At 47.7% G+C, this 18,313-nt stretch overlaps 1 protein-coding gene across 1 annotated transcript in view; it reads left to right on the top strand.

Annotated features, from left to right (window-relative positions):
* The window catches only part of ak5 (adenylate kinase 5), a 32,661-nt gene continuing 14,348 nt past the window's right edge, over nucleotides 1-18,313 (top strand). Inside the window, exons 1-6 of the mRNA XM_053882583.1 lie at nucleotides 1-289; nucleotides 1,115-1,301; nucleotides 1,378-1,545; nucleotides 2,977-3,149; nucleotides 5,836-5,949; nucleotides 15,922-16,113. Of these exons, the coding sequence (XP_053738558.1) occupies nucleotides 230-289; nucleotides 1,115-1,301; nucleotides 1,378-1,545; nucleotides 2,977-3,149; nucleotides 5,836-5,949; nucleotides 15,922-16,113 (894 nt within the window). The 5' untranslated portion in view covers nucleotides 1-229. The remainder of the gene's footprint in view (nucleotides 290-1,114; nucleotides 1,302-1,377; nucleotides 1,546-2,976; nucleotides 3,150-5,835; nucleotides 5,950-15,921; nucleotides 16,114-18,313) is intronic.

Raw genomic sequence — 18,313 nt, 5'->3', positions numbered from 1 at the left:
TTTATGAGGCTAAATCGTCTCTCCAGTCAGTGAAGGAGTCAACAACACCGCGGCGCGAGGGAGAGGAGGGAAGAGGAGGAGTGTCGTCCGCTGCGCCTGCAGGAATCCTCCACTCGGAAAGTCGCGCCGACACGGAGACGATGCGCTGACGCTCCGGGCTCCGAACCAACATCCTCCCAGCTGCGAGAGAAACCACACCAACCCCGGAGAAGTTGTGACTGCGGCGGACATGAACACCAACGATGCCAAAGAGTATCTGGCGCGGAGGGAGATTCCTCAACTGTTCGAGGTGAGACGCTCGTTTTTCATTCAACTGCGGGGCGCGACATCAAAAAAAAAAAAAAAAGATTCAAGTCAAATTAAACGTGGATGTTTCTGCAGACTACGAGCGCGGTTCATTGCGTCCCTTCACATCAACGGGAAGCTGTGTTTCAGGGGTGTTTTTAAATTGAAATAAACCGCAAGTTCACGCGAAAGTGATAGATGAATCTGTGGGTTACATCAATCACCCCGGTTCTCTGAGACGATCCACTACTGTAGCCACGTGAGACGCCTGGCGTTTACTCATGCATTTATTATTTTCTGAATTAATGAGGTCACACGGTGAAGGAGGCTGTCCCAGCTACACAGGGTGAGAGGCTGTGACTTGTACTTTATCAGGGGATGAAAGGGAAGGAAGGATGGGAGCAGACGGAGGAGAAATAGAAGGGAGGAAAGAAGAAAGATTGAAGGGAGGGATAGGTGGAACTGAAGGATGGTGTTTGGAGGAAAGAAGAAATGAAGAGATGACTGGACTGAAGAAGGGTGGATGAAAGAAGGAGAGGAAGGAAGCAAGGAAATATAGCGATCTGTGGAAAGTAAGGGAGAAAGAAAGGAAGCATGGAAGGATATAGCGAGAAAAAACCTGGCGGGAAGGATGGATGGAGATAGAATTGTTGGACTCAAGGGAGGAAACAAGATGGGTGGACAGACATACAAGTATCGCAAGAGCAGCCTCACTGAAAGCTAAAGATATTTTTGGTCGGTCAGAGGCAACTCACCTCCCAACCTCTCCTCATTAACCCCACACTGAAAGTGAGGGATGGAGAACTGAACAAGGTCTTCTCCGCTCCAGAGTCTGCTGACAGGACTCATGTACTACCGACCCGATGACCCCATCGACTACCTGGAGGGCTGCCTGAAGAAGGTCCGGGAGCTCGGGGGAGCAGAGAAGGTGCGGTGGGACACTTTTGTGGGGCAGGAGAAGAAGCCCCTCCCACCTCTGAACGGAGGACAATCACGCCGCTCGCTGTTCAGGAACGGTGAGACGGAAAATCTTTGTTGTTTCTTGGTTTTCTTTAAGGCAAATGAAAACTGTGTCTGTGTTTGTCTGCTCAGTGCTGCCCGATAGTCCCAACTTTCCCTACAGACGATACGACCGACTTCCTCCCATCAGCCAGTTCTCCATCGAGAGCGACTCGGACCTGTCGGAGACGGCGGAGCTCATCGAGGAGTACGAGGTGTTCGACCCGTCCAGGCCGCGACCCAAAGTCATCCTCGTCATCGGTACCCTCACGCTAACAATTACTCCACACAACCTCTTTTAAAAGTCAGTGTCTGCGGCGGCTTTTATCTCGCGCAGGAAAACTATATTTATCCAGGCCTGATGAAAATACACTGTTTATGTTTCACTTTTCACAGTGAGTTTGACAACTCCCTCGCTCTGCAGTGAGCTAAGTAGGTCACAAAACATTAGCCTTCATGCTAACGCATTGTCAGCTTTTTCATCGTGAGAGAAAGCTCAGCTATATTAAAACCAAACATTTAATTTTTTTCCCTGTGTGGGAGTCAGCTGGTGCTTTTGTTTGGTTAATCCTTGTTTGCACTGGTGATGAAGAGACTGACAGATGAGGTGAAAGGAGGAGTCTCCAGGGACCATGATGTTCGCTGATGAGATTGTGATTTGTGGAGAGGGGGAAGTGGAGGAGAAGCAAGTGTGAAAAACCTGAAAACAACTGAACAAGCCACCTGCCCCCCCCCCAAAAAAAAAATTTAAAAAAATGAGGAAGGAAGGACAAAGGTAAGGAGGAAGAAAGGAAATCCAGAAGGAAAGGAGCAAGTGGGAAATGAAGGAAGGAAGGAAAGAAAGGAGGCGAGGAGTAAAGAAGGGAGGGAGAAAAAATAAAAGGAGGGAGGGAGAAGAGAAGGAAGAAAGGAAAACAGCGACAAGGTAGGAATGGGAGTAAACAAAGTAAGGAATGATGGTAGTGGAGGATGCTGTTTGGTGGAAGGGATGAAAGAGGGAATACTAGAGGAGGAGGAGGAGATAATATGGGCGGAATAAAGAAGCAATGGAAGGAAGATGGGTGAAGGAAAGAAAGAAAAGATGCAGTATGCAAGGATGAGAGGAAGAAATTAAATATGGTGCTATGTGGAATGGAAGGAAGGATGGAGGTGAGAAAGAGACAATTCAGACTTTCGACCCTGTGTCCGTGTTGGGCGGGTGACCTTGTTCAGTGGGCGTGGTCAATGAGGACATGAATGTGATGGGTGTGGCTGCAGGATGATGGAGAGGGGCCCATGTGGAGGATGCTGAGACCATAGATTTGACCTTTAGTGTTCTCTATGTGTGTGGCTCATTCTTTGTTCTGTGCAGACACAACGACATGACACGACATGTCGTCCTCCATATTCATGACTCTTCAAATGTGAGAATTATTCAGCATCATCTCTTGTTGACGACCCACTTTTCCGATGCTGGTCCAAAGAAATAAGATTGTGTAACGGTTGCGTGCGCGCGCACACCTGTTCCCTCAGCCTCCACACGGGCACCTTTGGCCACCTAGCGCCGTCGCACAGCCAGCGTCTCGCACACGCACATTAGCAAGTCTCCACATGGTCTGGGATTTTGTCAATACACGCCCACGCTAACACGCCCACACGCATAATGTTTCACACTCACCAACACAACACCGACAGCTCTCCCCCTCTGCTCAGGTGGCCCTGGCAGCGGGAAGGGGACGCAGAGCCTGAAGATCGCCGAGCGCTACGGCTTCCACTACATGTCTGTGGGCGAGCTGCTGCGGAAGAAGATGATCCACAACGCCACCAGCAACAGGAAGTGGAGCCTGATCGCAAAGATCATCACCAACGGGGAGCTGGCACCACAGGTAGTGCCCGATCTGTGCGAGGGGGGGGAGGGGATGAGCGCGTCCAGGCAGGGCGTCACCACAGCGTGATGATAACAAGACGCCAATTAGCGCCATTCTTTCCTGGACACGCGCGAGATACAACATGCTATTAGCTTTGTGAGATAATGAACCGGGTCAGACTCCTGTGGTTTCGACTGCTAATGCTCCATCAGAATGTCACACGGCTGTCCTTCACTGAAGGTTGGTTCTCAGGAATCTGGAGGGACCTGGAGGGTTGGAGATGTTGGGCCTCAGCTGAAGATACGTGTGGTTGAGTTCGCATCTTCGGAGATGACCACCATGGTGTCACTTCCTCAGATCAAAGTGTTTGAAGGCCACTAGAAGGTGGTTCTGGAGTAGACCAGTAAATGGACCTCAAAAAAGTCTAGACTTGTTGAAGTTACTGAAACTCTTGAACCCAGGGTGAAGGGAAGGTGTATTTTTGGTCCCCCATTTTCTGTCAACTCAAATTGCACCTGGTGGAAAGTCTGTCGGAGGACCTCTGAGGAAGTTGTCAACCTTCTTGTTTCTCTTGGAGGTAGAACTCTGAAGGTGCTGAGGGTGAGGTCCTGGTCGTAAGAAGTAGATAGAGGAACGCTGGAGCATGAGGTTGATGATGAGGTTGGTAGACCATCACAGACAATGCTGCTCACCCTGGAGATATGTCCTCAAATGGCCTGGAAACAACCCTGCAGAGGAGAGAGGAAGGTGGTAGGGGACTTCAGTGATGGGCGCCTGTGACCAGACCCCAGACAGGTGTGGAAACACAGGTGGTTGCAGGGACCTCTTGGACCTCTGCTGCGGTCTTTTACCTCCATACAGCGACGTCTGCAACCCAACTCTCTGGTCTGGCTTGGTGACTCGTCTGTGGTGTTGGCTCTGAAGCTGAAGAACAAACACGGATCCAGAGTTCTGGTCGCAGCTCGGCTGCGAGGCACATGCTTCTCAGTCGTTCCCGAGGGAACTTTCTTCCGTGCCAATTCAGTGGCAGGCCGAGTGACTCAGTGCATTTCTGAGTGGTGTTCCTTTTACCGTCCCACAGGGCTTCTGAAGAGCTTTTGGAAGTTTTGCCATCTGAATTGAAAGTAAGAGCGGGATATTTGTTTATGACAGTCATGAGCTGAAGGCGTTTTTTGGGACGTGATGACATGGTGTTGTTTCAGGAAGGATGTTTAGAAAAAGTCAACTAGGCAGCCACGTATTGTTTTAACCACCTGCAAACCACTGTGTCATCAGCAAACATCATCGTCCATGTTGCCAGTTCTTTTCTTTGTCATATGTTTTTGTGGATGTATTTTCACTTGGAGTATATTTCACTTTCTAGTGTACAGATTTTTTAAAATGTAGTGTTTGTTAATGGGCAGAGTTGGGGGGTTTAGGTGGCAGCTTTTTTCATGTGGTGTAATTTAGCTTATTAGTCATTTTTCTATGCCAGGTTTTCAGACTTTCCTTGATATTTTTTATATATATATATATATATCAAAAAATTATCAAAAAGTATGATAATATATACTATATATATATAATTTTTACATATGAATTCATTTATGTAGAATTATTTTTTATAAGAATGAATTAAATAAATAAATTAAAGTAAATTATTATTCTTTTTTCCTTTATTCAATGTGCATTTAATGATTCTTTTTAAATGTTTTGACCCAATATATTCAGCTTTTCCTTCCGTAAGGAAAACAAAAAAGCCATGTTTAATATTTATAATACTTATGTGACACATCTCAAATTATTTAGTAGCAATAACCTGAAGCGCACTGTCAGCAAATGTCAGGCTAAAACACAAATGTTCTTTGGAAAGACTCAGCTTTTAATGAAATGACTGAATATATTTTCATGCAGTTGAATTGTGATCCAGTGCTGTCTTTATGATCCCCGTTTGAATTGTGTGTCCGTGCAGCATTCCGACGCTGAGACAAGCCATGACTCTGTTTGTTTCCATCTCTAATTTATCCTCACACGTGAATCTGAGCGCTGGTAAATGAAAGCGACACAAAGATACGGGTCTATTTTTAGATCACAATGTTGCACATGTTCCCGTGTCATGTCGTGTCATGCCTCCGCACCACACTCGGACACGCTGACCTCCTCCAGCCATCAGGAAGTAAGTGATGCTGAGTGATGCTGGCTCCTCCCCAGCAGCTGCTACATCCAGCAAGTCTGACTGCTAGCGCTCGTCCGAGGTCGAACCAGAGTCAGTGAGCTAATTGTTGGAGAAAAAAAATTCCACTGACTCAGATTTACTGCTGCCAAGCAGCAGAACTGATGCAGTGTTTATATCCCTTTATATACGTGGTAATGTTGGCGGCCACCAGAGGGCTCCCCTGTGCAGAAACTCCTGAAGACTTGTGCATTCATTTAGTGAAAAGTATGGGCTCAGATGTGGCTAAAAAAAACGTAGCAGAAGGGTTTTTTGTTGTGTATTTTTTTAACTTTCAGCAGACAGTTTCTAACTTTGACCCAGAACAGAGGTGAAAGCCCATTAAGTCAGTCCCTGTCATGGTGATAAACAGCAACCCTCCTGCAGTAGACTCACTCAGACTGTTAACAGGGGTTAAAATCCTGAATAACTGAGCAACTCTTTATCGAAAAAGACAATGCAACTGGATAGATGGATTCTAACCATCAGCCTCTTTGGCTTTCTCTCCTTCAGGAAACCACAATAACGGAGATCAAGCAGAAGATCATGAAGATTCCCGACGCCAACGGCATCGTCATCGACGGCTTCCCCAGAGACGTGGGGCAGGCTCTGTCCTTCGAAGACCAGGTAGGAGTTTTCCCCCTTTAAACACGTAAACAGCAGGCCGCCGGAGACGGCCGCTGCCATTAATCATGACAGGCATCTGCGCTCAGAACATTCTGCTCGAGCATTCACCCCGACATGTTCCGAGAGGAAGGTCCTCGGAGGTCCAGGAGTTGAGCTGCTGTTTTATTTATACGCAGCTGAAGGTCATCTCTGGTCACTGTGGAGCGCCTGTCCGCTGCGGCGGGGAGTAAAATCAACATTGAGAATCACGCTGAGGCCCAGATTAGCTGCTGCTAGCAAACCTGGTCTTCATTGTCTTGAGTTGAAGTGACTCTTAACTGTTTAAACTTCAGTTTTAAAGCCAAGCACTTTGATAATAACACTGCATTTCACCTCATTTATAAACCAAATAAGACAGTGGCTCCGCCCAATTTAACAGGGAAAAATAGGGCCGATTTATGCCCAATAAAAACTTCAAGAATGTTGGCTTGGAGCAAGTAAATACAATTACAGCTATTTATTTCTGTTTTATTGATGCTTCTGCCCACATACCTAAATAAACTGGACCTTAAGAGCAGTGTTTCACACGCTACATTCCTGTGCTGCAGAGGCAGAAACTTTCATGATGATTTTTTTCTACAGAAAAATAATGTTTATTTTTCACAGCTTTTCCTTCTCTGAAGAACCTTAATGTTGGGTAATGTAATTCTAAAGTACACAAAGTATATTGCTATTTTTTTTTCACCATTGAGACTCAATAAAGAAGCCTGGCAGTGAGTGCACGCAGGCACTGTCAAGAGAGCGGAGAGAGGCATGGAAACAGGAAGTCTCTGGACAAAATAGACAGAACACAGAAAACACCATGCTACTGCTGTCGCCTCTCAGCACTGTGTGTTTTTCAGATGAGTGTACAGTACTTTAAAAGGCCCTCTTTAATTCAGGAATAAAACAGAATCTGAAGCGTGTTACTGTAAAACCTAAACCATCCATTGTTCCTGAGGAGGAGTCCGTCCCTGACTTAGACTCCATCTAAAGATTACATGAGTCACGATGGAGGAGCCGGAGCCAAAGTCAGACGGCTCCAACAGAGGCAGCAGCCAAGTCATTTCCATATTTCAATTCTGTGTTCAAAAGCTCTTTGTTCGAGTCGGATGCGATCAGATCCTGCAACCAGAACACTGCGTCATGTGATTGTGCTCATAATAAGATTCTTTTTTTTTTTTTTGGCTGAACGGTCCTGATCGGTTTATTTCAGCTTCTCTGTTATATGATGCTAATGTTAGATGTGTTCTTATAAGGGCACTAGAGGGTGAAGAAGAGAGTGCAGGCAGGGTGGAAAAGAGTCAGAGATGAAGATACTGGAAAGGAGAAGATCAGAAATGAGTATAAGAGAGGGACAGTTTGGGAGGACGGATGGCTTGTGGAGAGGAGAGTGAGAGTTGGACTGAGGAAGATAACCACTGAAGAGGAGAGGTGTGACACAGACGGTGAAGACGGGAAATGACCAAAGGAGGTCAGATACCTGTGGAACAGGTCGATATTTGACCGGTCGGCATGATATTCTTGACTTCTGAGACACATAAATCACCAGATCTCCAGTTAATATTTCCATCAGAGCGGCTCATCTCACACGAGCCAAAGTTTGTCTACGAAACCCGCAGACGCCTGTTCAGCTACTGACCACGTGTCGGTGTTAACATCCGCTGCCGAGCGCTCGGATGGAAACTTCACGATTCACTGACTAACTGTGACAAATCGCTCGATTGCTCCCAGAAGGACCGATGCGTTTAAGCCTATTTAAACCCACTTACCGTGGATCAGGGCTTAAATGAGCCCTCATTGACTCGCGGAGTGGTCTGGGAACGGCTGGGGTCCGCACGGGTCGCCGTGACTTCACCGCGGCGTGTAATCGGCTAATTTGTGTGGCCACACGGGGACTGAAGCGGACATCAGAGACCCTCGCTGCTGGGATTCATATTCCAGGAGGAGCGTTTCACGGCTGCTGAAGCCATTGTGCCGGATGATATTTTAAACTTGCTGAGAAAGAGTTTAGCCTGACTCATGTTTGTGTTATCGCCGACTGAAATACAGATTCTTGTTTGCCAAAGGTAAACAGAGCTGGATCTTGCTCCTTATAAAGGCAGGCTGAGCCGCTCGCTTGTTGCTGTGAAGCGTTCTTTAACTACACTTACATGCTGGTATTAAATGTAGGAACAAGTCGAGCTCAACAGGAAACCACCGACTCACCCTGTTTTGACAGGCTCTTTTAAGCTTTTATCTGCTCGGAGTCATCCCAACACTCAGAGGCTTGTGTCTTCACACATCTGGGCGCTCATGCTACGCTGATGCGTTCAGGCCATTCACTGTGAGAAATGACTTGTCAACATCACAATTGTAAGTACATGTCGAGCGCAGCAGGCTGATGAATCGTGCCAGATGGAACGGTAATGGAAGATCCATCCGGAGGGCACCGGGGGCAGCGTTTTCTCTGGACTCATCATCCGTCACCCCACTAAAATGGTGTGTTTTGTGAGGTTCAACGGGGAGGGTTCACGGCAGTTATCATGCGTCACCGAGGTCATGGAAGAAATCCGCCGTGTGAGCGGTGTGGTGGAGAGTTATGGTCTGTGCACACCATTTGTAACAACACAGTCCATCCACATGGGACGTGGTCAAAGACGGACAAAAAAACAGGATACAGTTATCCAGACTAATTGCCAGGAACTCAGGATCAAGGTAGCAGGGAGGGAAATAAAGACTCGAATCTCAAGTTGAACCGCAACCGAGTCCTGCCACTGTCTTAGCAGAGTTGTGTCCCGGCATCTGCCCAAAACAATGCCGCTTCACACGCAGACCAAGGAGCGATTTTTGAGTGTCCTATTATCCTCGTGAGCGTGGGAGTCTTTGGGCTGTGGGAGGAAACCGGAGTACCCAGAGAAAGCCCACGCAGGCACAGGGAGAACCTACAAACTCCACCCACAAAGGTCCAGAGATGCATTCGAACCTTCTTGCTGAGAGGCAACTGTGCTGCCCCCGAAACAGGAAGTGTCCATACAAAATAAAAGAGACAGGAAATAGAGTGTTACTCAGTCTTGCTGGAGGAGGAGGTAGTGGAAATACTATAATACTACATAATAAATAAATTCTTTAATAATAAGACACTTTAACATGTTGTCCATTCCATTGTCCATTTAACATGTTGTTGTTGTCCATTCAGAACAAGAGCTTAGACCATCTGTTGCTTTTGGTCTCACACGTACGTCTTTATCCCCCCTCATCTGAGCGTCGCTCCCACGCTGCCCCCAGTCACCAATTCTCCCCGTAACAATAATGTGAGCACCGCCGCCACAACACATGCCTCCTGTGCGAGAGAGGAGGAGGAGGAGACGAAGCCCAGGGATCAGAGGATGAACGTGGCTGGCTCATGGACGCCGAGCCAATTCAGCCAATAAACAGTACCTGGACAATCGCAGCCTCCCGCGAGGGTCCAGCGCTGAGATATTGCTATGGTTATTATCAGGCAGCCGGGCTCAGATTGAAATCACGCCGGGCTGTAACGTAGCTCTTGTAATGACAGGAATTAAAGCTGGAGTCGTTTGAGCAACGCTCGGCAGATTGACACCTGAATTATTGCTAACTTGGATGATGAGCAGGTGCACAGGTGAAGTGAGGACCGGAGGAAGGAAGCCGCCTGTTGCCCCGGCAACCGGAGGTCAGCAGCTGACAGCGGTGGGAACGCAGAGCCCAGCGGCAGCAGACGTGTAATGGAATTAAGCGGCGGATGGTTAAGGGCTGCTGTGTGGGGAGGCGGCGGCGGCGGCGGCGGCACTTGCAGATGAGTTGCGAGTGCTTCGCGGATGATTCTTCTTCTTCTTTGGCAGAGCGTCGTCTCAATCTGGGGCCGAGCTTGTCCATTGAGCCGTGAGCGCCAATCTTAAAGGCTCGCCTCTTGAGGAGGGTGGAGAGCAGGTGAGGGGTCGGGGGAAGGGGTGGTTTCAACAGACAGTCAGGGAATGAATGAGGTCAGAGGTCAAAATGGGTCGATGGATTCGGGTCTCATCAGTAACTCACACGGGATTAATGTTAAAGGCTCGGGTCAAAGGTGTAGTGATGGGCAAGTGTTTCGACACAATGACACACTGTGCTGACACTGTGTTGAAACTGTCACTGAACACTGACACCTGCTGGACACTAAAAATCCCCGCAGGCAACAGACTTAACAGACTGAACTGACACTGACTTGACTTGAAGGTTTGGTGTGAGATTGTGAGTCAGGTTAGGATTAAGCTTGGAGCACGTACGGCGAGGTTTATTGTTTATGTTTCAAAGTTAAATGCAAGTCTTTGAACAATATTCAGCCGGAATAGCTCTCAGTTTTTCGTCTTATTTCCTGTATAAACGACCATTTCAATAGCAACTTTACCAAAATCCCAGCCAGTTCGAGCCGCATGAAAATGGGGGGAAAGCCGCATGCGTCTTGGCCTGGTCGACAGTTGCGAATACTGGGAGGAAACTCCAGTCGAGGCAGAGGGAATTTTACAACCCCAACCAACCATACTCTGCTCTGCCGCCCATAACATACCCGACTCTTGCTCTGGTGCCGACTGACCTTTTCCTCGGCCGACCACTGGCCTGTCCTGGCCTGAGGCTCGCCCCATGTCAAACGTCCTCTAACACAAGTCAGCATCGCGACTCAGCTTCAGCCACCGGCCGAAGCGAGAGCTAGACAGCACCAGCAGGGGGGAGAGGACAGCGCATCACGCGGGTCGTCGTCCCCAGAATCTCCTACAGATGCTCTGTGATCCGTCTCCTCACAGCAGCTGTGAATCGTGAGGATGCTTTTAAGTAGCTTCTGCGGCGTGTGGATGATTCCTGGAGGCAGGATGAATAGAGCATCATCTCCACTCCAGCCACGACTCATAAAAAAATATTTAAATTTAATTTTGGATCCTGCAAGACTCCATCAGCAGCGAGTGACACGTAGCCTCTGAGGCTGATCACGCAGCGGACGTCAGCAACACTTGTTCATTTCAACCTTTTCAGCGAGTTTCAAATGGACATGCGTGAAGCAGCAGGAAGATGGACGACTGAGGAACTCAGAATAGTGACTTGTCTTCACACACCTTGAGCTCCACGACACTCACATGTGACACAACATCTGCGCTCTCTTGTCACTTCATCAGGAGCTACTTTAAACCTGCAGAGACTTCAAGAGAACAGGATTTATTTTTAGCGCTGCACTATTGTGACAATGGCTCCGTTGCTAAGGAGCATCGCTCCTTTCATCAGCTGCTTGGTCTGATGGTTAACACTTCCTGGTCACCAACACCTTCGAGCTCCCTTCTTAATCATGTTTATTGGGAGGCCGTCTCAGGTGAAGACACAGATGAAGGCAGCGTCACTGAGAAGCTGTCAGCTCAGTAGTGAAGGGGAAGCACCTCGTGTCGTGAGGTGCACACATCTGAACAGCGAGATCTCATGGAGGTTTAAGGTGTGTTCCAGTTCCTTCCTTAATCCTCAACCTCAACCTCAAAAATGCATCTTATCCTAAGGAACAAAATCTTCCTTAAGGACGCTTTCTTCACCATAGGGCCGGGGCCCATGGTTGGGCCGCGAGCGCCTGCTAGAGGGCCACTAAAGTTTTTTGTTTTACACCTCTGGTTCATGAGACGCTCAGTTTTAATACAGTCGGAGTTCTTGAAAAGAAAAATAAAGAAAGTGACGCTTCACCCAACAGTAAACACTGTTCATGAAAGCACCTGATGAAGCAGTTTTGAAAAGTTTATGGTGTTACTTTCATTTAGACTTAACTTAAATCTTGTTTTGAGTTTGTTTTGAAAATAAAATATATATTTTTTTATATTTATACATACTTTTATTATATTTATCTTATTCTGAATTTTGTTTATTTTTTCCAATTTTCTCAACAGTTTGTACCAAGTGTATTTTTTTCCTTTTTTTTTTTTTTTATTTGATGAATATGACTTGCGCCGGGTTCTGCTCCTGGCCGGACCTTTCAATCTGCACTGATCACATGGTTTCATGTCATTTGCCAAGGTTATGGTTATTGATCACAAATGAAATCAAGAGTCATGAATCAGTTCTATTACTTGAATGGGCCTCGGGTCCATTTGTTCTGGAAAAGGTGGCCCCTTGGTCAAAAAGGTTCAGAACCCCTGCTCTCTCTGCAGACATCACAGAGATTCAGCCTTTGATCCTGGGGTGAAGGAAGAGTGGGCCTCTTATCTTAGGCTGCTGCCCCCGTGATCTGAGCTCATATAAGCTGAAGAAGATAGATGCAGGAACTTAGACTAGATCTTCAGGCCAAAACATTGATGAGATGTCAGACTGAGATCCAACCGAACAGTGAGGGTTTTCTGACACCTCAGAGATTCATCACCATCACGTGGAAACATTTCCTCCCTCAGAAAGTACTCATCTGGAAGTATTTCTGAAATGGAGTTTACCTCCATTTCAGAAATGTTCTGGTTCATTTCAGAGGCACGCCGTCCTCTGAGGACCGCCACCTGAGCTCCTCCCTCGCAACATGCGTCGTCGGTGCCCTTTGCAACATCACACAGGGAGCCTGGGGCACGGGGCCACTGATGTGCCGCGCCGGCTCCTTTACCTCGCCTCTTATCAATTATAGAGGAGTCGGTTTCACACGTTCAAACAGCCACTCGCCAACTGAACTCACTCGCCCCCTCTGTCGGCATCATGTGACCGTTTCCTCCCAGGTTTCATTCTGATCAATCTCTAATGTAAAAGTGAACAAACACAATCGACAGTTATGAACAGAGCCGCCTCCTCCCGCTCCACCGAGAGTCGTGATTCACATCTCGCTTCAGGCGAAGATGGAGAAGGCAATATTTCTCTGCCGCTCTCTCGTTTATTCAAGCATCTGCTGCCTTCCTGGGTTTATTTATTTTCAAACGCGCCGACTCACAGAACGCCGAGCTCCGCGCTGGAAGACAGACAAGCCTGAGAGTCGGCGGCAGCTGTGGTCGAGATGACAAAGAGCCGCGCCGCGCCGCGTCTGTTTCCGCTGTGGACTCGTGTTTGTTTTTCACATTATGTAAAACTGACTTTTACTGGTATTTGGGTTGTTATTTTGGGTCTCAGCATGTGAAGTATGAAACAAAACAGTCAGATTTATGAAGTGTGTGAACTTGCCTAGCTCTCCATGTGGGGACCCTGTGGCCGGCCCCGACAAGTTTATCCATCACTGCGACAAGTGTAGCAGTCACTGTAAATATAAAGCACCCTGTTTATGATGCTCAAATCAAGTGTTATTGTCAAGTGTGTTATTCTACTCAGCCTGTGTATCATGTCCAGTAATCCCTCTGAAATTCAAGTGCTATATTTTTCCATGAAAAGTTAAGGGAAGCACCAACTAGTGACCCTGAAACCAGACAAAACTGAAACTGAAAAGTCAGTCACTGCAGAAAGGCATGGCTGGCTGCGTGTTTAATACACTGAGATGTGTGGAGCACTTTATTAGAAATAAACCCACGAGTCGTCATCAATGTAAAACAAAATTTTGTGTAATATGGGCAGAGTTTGACAGCCTTCCTTTCTCACTCTCTTTCTTCTCATTCAGCTCAAGACACGTACAACCACAAACATTTCAATTCTCAATGACAAGAGCCCTAAATGTTGGCTTTAGCTGCAGACGTCAGTCACTGTAGTTCTATGAGAGAGGTGAGCAGTTACATGTCCTAAACTGTGACTGTTGTGGGGAGCCATTATGGCTAAAGAAAGGCAGCGATGACTGCAAAATGAGACGAAAAAAAATCTTAAAAGGTTCAATGGAAGCAAGGATATTAAGAAGTGTAAATATGATAAATCATTTTGTATGCATTTTAGTTGAATAGAAGTCATAATAAAACTATGGACCAAACATAGATGAAAAGATGAAAAGGCGATTTCAAAATATATTTAGAATTTTCTTTCATCAAACTTTGAGGAAAAGCGGGATAAACAAAATGACAGGAAATGACAAGAGTTGTATAGTTGTAGTCTGACCCCACGAGGGCCGCAAAAACACAGGCAAATGGCCGCATATGGCCCGCGGGCCACACTTTGCCCAGGTCTGGGAACAGCCCGAGAGATGTTGGTTTCAGTGTCTGCAGACATGCACGCGAGTGTGCACGTGAAGTAACCTACTTTCTGTCGTGCATCAGCCGACAGAGTCATCGATGGACTTCATTAGATGTGACTCCTAACAGGGATGAAATCACCACACACACACACACACACACGTGTGCGGTTAGTCACTGAAATCACTGAGACACTCTGACGGTCGACCGTAATTGGTGCGGTCGCCATGGAAACTGAAACTTATTTTTCCGAGGCTCAAAAGTGAGCCGTGTTGTTTTTTTGTTTGTTTTGCCCCAGTAAACAACGGAGCTATTTTTGGCTCCAGCAGCTCGACAGACCGGACCTGAGTCTGTTTGTCATGCTGCAGACTCTAAAACGCACCGTCAGAACAACACGCTGTGGTCTGGGCTCGGACAGAAGAGTGTTCGACTCCAACCTCTGGACGCCGCGGCCCTGAAACCGCCTGCTGTTGTGGCCGTGCTGAAGCTATATTTGTGAGTCGGATTGTTCCGTTTACAGCCGCAGCTCACTGTGTGAACGGTGACCGGCAGAACCCACCGCACCACTGTAGCCAGTGGAGTCTCTGTGGGGATGGCACGCAGACGTCCGCTGTCGGAACCAGACGGAATCCACACTCGGATTGATGATGGCTGGCTGTGTCACGCGCTCAATCACAACCTTCTTCTGCACCCGGCGTGAAAGATTGCTTGAGTAACCAGAATAAGTCCATTACAAACATCATTCATGCAGAGAATCCACACACGAGCCCGGAGCGAGTTGCTGGCTCCTGTTTGCTTGGCGTTCTTATAATCCTGTAAGTTCAGCAAAAGAAGCACCCATTCTTCTCAGAGACACGCTCCCAGCTAACTCTTCATCCAGTCAGTGTGTCAGCCCAAGCCCCGCCCACCTGGATCGCCCACCACCGCGATCTTGAGAACATCCTCCTGAACACCCTGAGGGGCCCCTCCTGCTCATCCTGGGGAAACAGTTGAGAACTTGAGTCTTGGGTGGAACTTAATGTTCCATTTCTAAGGAACAAAATCTTCCTTAACCCTTGGTTTTGAGGAATGAAGTTGAGGGTTAAGAAAGGAATTGGAATTCATCCCTAATGTGGACTTGAGCATCCGTCAGGTCTGGGCCCAGCTTAGTGTGTCTTGACGGGGAGATCCCACCCTCGCAAACTTTTATTAGAGAGTCTACAGCGAGACAAGAATTCACCTTCTACTTGTTCATTCTACTGTTGCATGAAGTGCCTCTCGGTGAACACTGCGACCCACAATATCCACCTAATTTTTGGTATCATGAATTTAACCCCACATGTATTTACAGCTCTTGCGGGCCACAAAAAGTTACCCGGTGGGCTGGACTTGGCCCTCGAGCCGTGGGTTTGGCAGGTGGTTCAGATTACTGATGGTTAGAGGAGGGCCCAGCTGCAGCACGACACAAGAATTGGGGTGTTTCCATTTGAGCGAGGCATACGTTCAGCGCACGGTAAGCCCCACCTGCACAGGAACGCCCACTTGTGGCCACAGCTGGGTGATATTGGAGCAATCGGATTAGTGTCAGTGGAATTCGACAGCTACAATTCCGTCTGTCGTTTCTCCACAGCCTCCACTTCGTCCTCAGATGCCGTGAGCTTCCTCCAGCGTGACTCACCCTTGTATTAAAGTTTCATCAGCAGATTAGCCGCAGGGCTATTTAGGGAAACAATCTCAATTCATCCAGCCTTTTTTTTTCCCGGTGAAGCAATTCCGTCTCTCCTGAGTGGGAAGTCTATTTTCCCCCGGGATTGCAGTTTTGACATCCTGACCTGAGAGCATTCACTTTCCAAGTCCCCGGCGGTCGAGACCGGAGCTCCGCACGCCGTCTCACAAGTCCGCTCTCCTTCGGCAGATCTGCACTCCTGACCTGGTGGTGTTCCTGGCCTGCACCAATCACCGGTTGAAGGAGCGGCTGCAGAGGAGAGCCGAGCAGCAGGGACGACCCGACGACAACCCCAAGGCCATCGACCGCCGTCTCACCAACTTCAAGCAGAACACCATTCCGCTGGTCAAGTACTTCCAGGAGCGGGGCCTCATTGTCACGGTAAGACAGCTGCAACCAGGGAACAGCTACTGCATTGATTTCTGGTGGTACGTCACCGTTCCTAGCGGATCCTCAAGGGTGGCCTGATGGGATCCAACTGGGTCCTGAGTTGTTGTTGTGGGAGTCATAACCTGTTACAGGCCAAAACTGGCCCTTAAGTAACAGACATTTTGGAGTCCAATAGAGGCAGTTCTCCATGACAGTGTTGTGCCAAGACGTTGGTGTGAATCAAAACAAACTGAGGGAGAAGTGACCATGTTATCCTCTTGTTCCTGAGGTTGATCTGTACGCACAGGTGATGGCACGGGTTCTTCTGACTCAGAAGGTGATTTGACGTGTTGAGATAGCTTAGTTGGACACTTGCTACTCAGGTCAAAGTCAAACCATCGAGCTCTAAGTCTGTACAAACTTGTCAGGGTTTCTCACATGTGCAGCCAAGAGGTTTCTCTTGAGGATGTTGGTGACAAAGGAACTCTTCATTTATCAGCTGAGACTTGGATGAGAGTGTTTCTTTGGAGGCTGCCTGGGGGGGAGTGAGTGGTACACACACATCTACCATAATTTCCAGACTATAAGCTGCTACTTTTTTCTTGCGGTCTGAGCTCTGTGGCTTATACAACAACACAGCTAATATATGGATTTTTACAGGCTGAAATCAGAGGCGATGAAATTCATGAAATCAGGCTTTTTATTTATCCTTAAAGCGTTGTTTTCGCCGGTGTGTCCACAGCACCGTCAACAGAGTCGATCTCCTGGAGGTCTGGAATTGAGAAGCAGCCGCTGAGACCGGCAGTGGTGTCTAAACTTTGGGCACGGGGGTCAAAAACAGCGCATTTTGAGCGCTTTAATGTGAATAAAAGATGTGAGACGTTGTGTGTGCTCGGCTCAAAAGTCCGACATGATCACAAGCGAGTCAGGTTTGGGCCGCTGATTTGATCCCAGCTGCAGAGCCAGAGCAGCATGGATAAATCAAGACGCTCTGTATTACGCAACTTCACTCTCGATGCTGGACTCCGTTTGCAGTACTGGTTTGAAAAGGGCTTTTAATTCAGTGCACCACTGACCGGCGGCTTATAGACCGCTGCGGCTTATGGATGAACAACAACTATTTTCCTTCAAAAATGTAGTGGGTGGGGTTACAATTCCAGTGTGCTATAGTTCAGAAATTACGGTAGGTAAGTCTGAGTTCTGGGTTTCACATATATCGGTTTATTTCCCGCACAGCCAGGTTTATTTCCGCGATGCTTGCAAGAGTCACGACTCCTCGAGTCCTGGCATGTGTGAGCTGGGTGCTGATGAAGCCATTGGCTCTCACCACCCAGAGAAGGCGACTGTCCGCATCGATCCGTCTGAGCCACTGCGAGTCAGAGAATCTACTTCTCCGCTGTCACCGTCACAGCAGGATCCGCTGAGAGATTCCAAACCATTCGTCTGGAGGATCTCCTGCGTGAAACACTCAGTGGTTCATTGTGTGGTTTTTATTATCTTCACCTGGTCTAAGTGAGACCGTAATGCGTGTGACGGCGTCTCCAGTGAGACGTGTGTGTGTGACCCAGGGAGAAGGATTTTCACAGCCACAGAGAGCTTTGGCACCAAAGGGGTTGTAAAGTATGTGCAACACTAAGTGATACACATGTGTAACCGAGTGTGGCTCTCTCTGTCTGTGTGTGTGTGTGTGTGTGTGAGTGTGTGCACTCATGAAGTAGGATTTTTTTTCCACCAAGGTGTGTGTTTGTGTGAGTGCAGCTGAGAGGTTTTTCCACCAGTTTACATGCAGAATTCTTCAGTGGTAGGCTTTCACACAGGTGCGTGAGAATTCTGTGTGTCAACTTGTGGGGACACACCTCTTTGTCGGGACCTTTTGCTGGCCTCAATTTCAGGATTAAAAGTTCAAAATAACTGGGGTCCACATCATCAGGGTTGCTGCCAAATATTAACTAACGGTACTCACCGCCACGCCCTCCGAAAAATGATCTCTTTTTAAAGGTGAAATCTCACGTGAATGAACATGTTTAAACAGTGGAAGCATCAAAAAAAGACATCACATCATGGCGGTTTTCACTGTGTTTTTTGCAGAATAATCCCTAAAGAAACCTCATAATGACTGAAGTCGGATGCTCACTGAACTCAAGTCGCGAAGTGAAGAGACAGAGCGCGTGAGAACAGCTTGGATTATAGACAGATTTACTTCTCCTGATTC

This window comes from Synchiropus splendidus, chromosome 13, assembly GCF_027744825.2.
Source record: "Synchiropus splendidus isolate RoL2022-P1 chromosome 13, RoL_Sspl_1.0, whole genome shotgun sequence".
NCBI classification, from domain to species: domain Eukaryota; kingdom Metazoa; phylum Chordata; class Actinopteri; order Syngnathiformes; family Callionymidae; genus Synchiropus; species Synchiropus splendidus.
The sequence above is the reverse complement of the archived record's forward strand: the minus strand, read 5'-3'. Positions and strand labels throughout refer to the sequence as shown.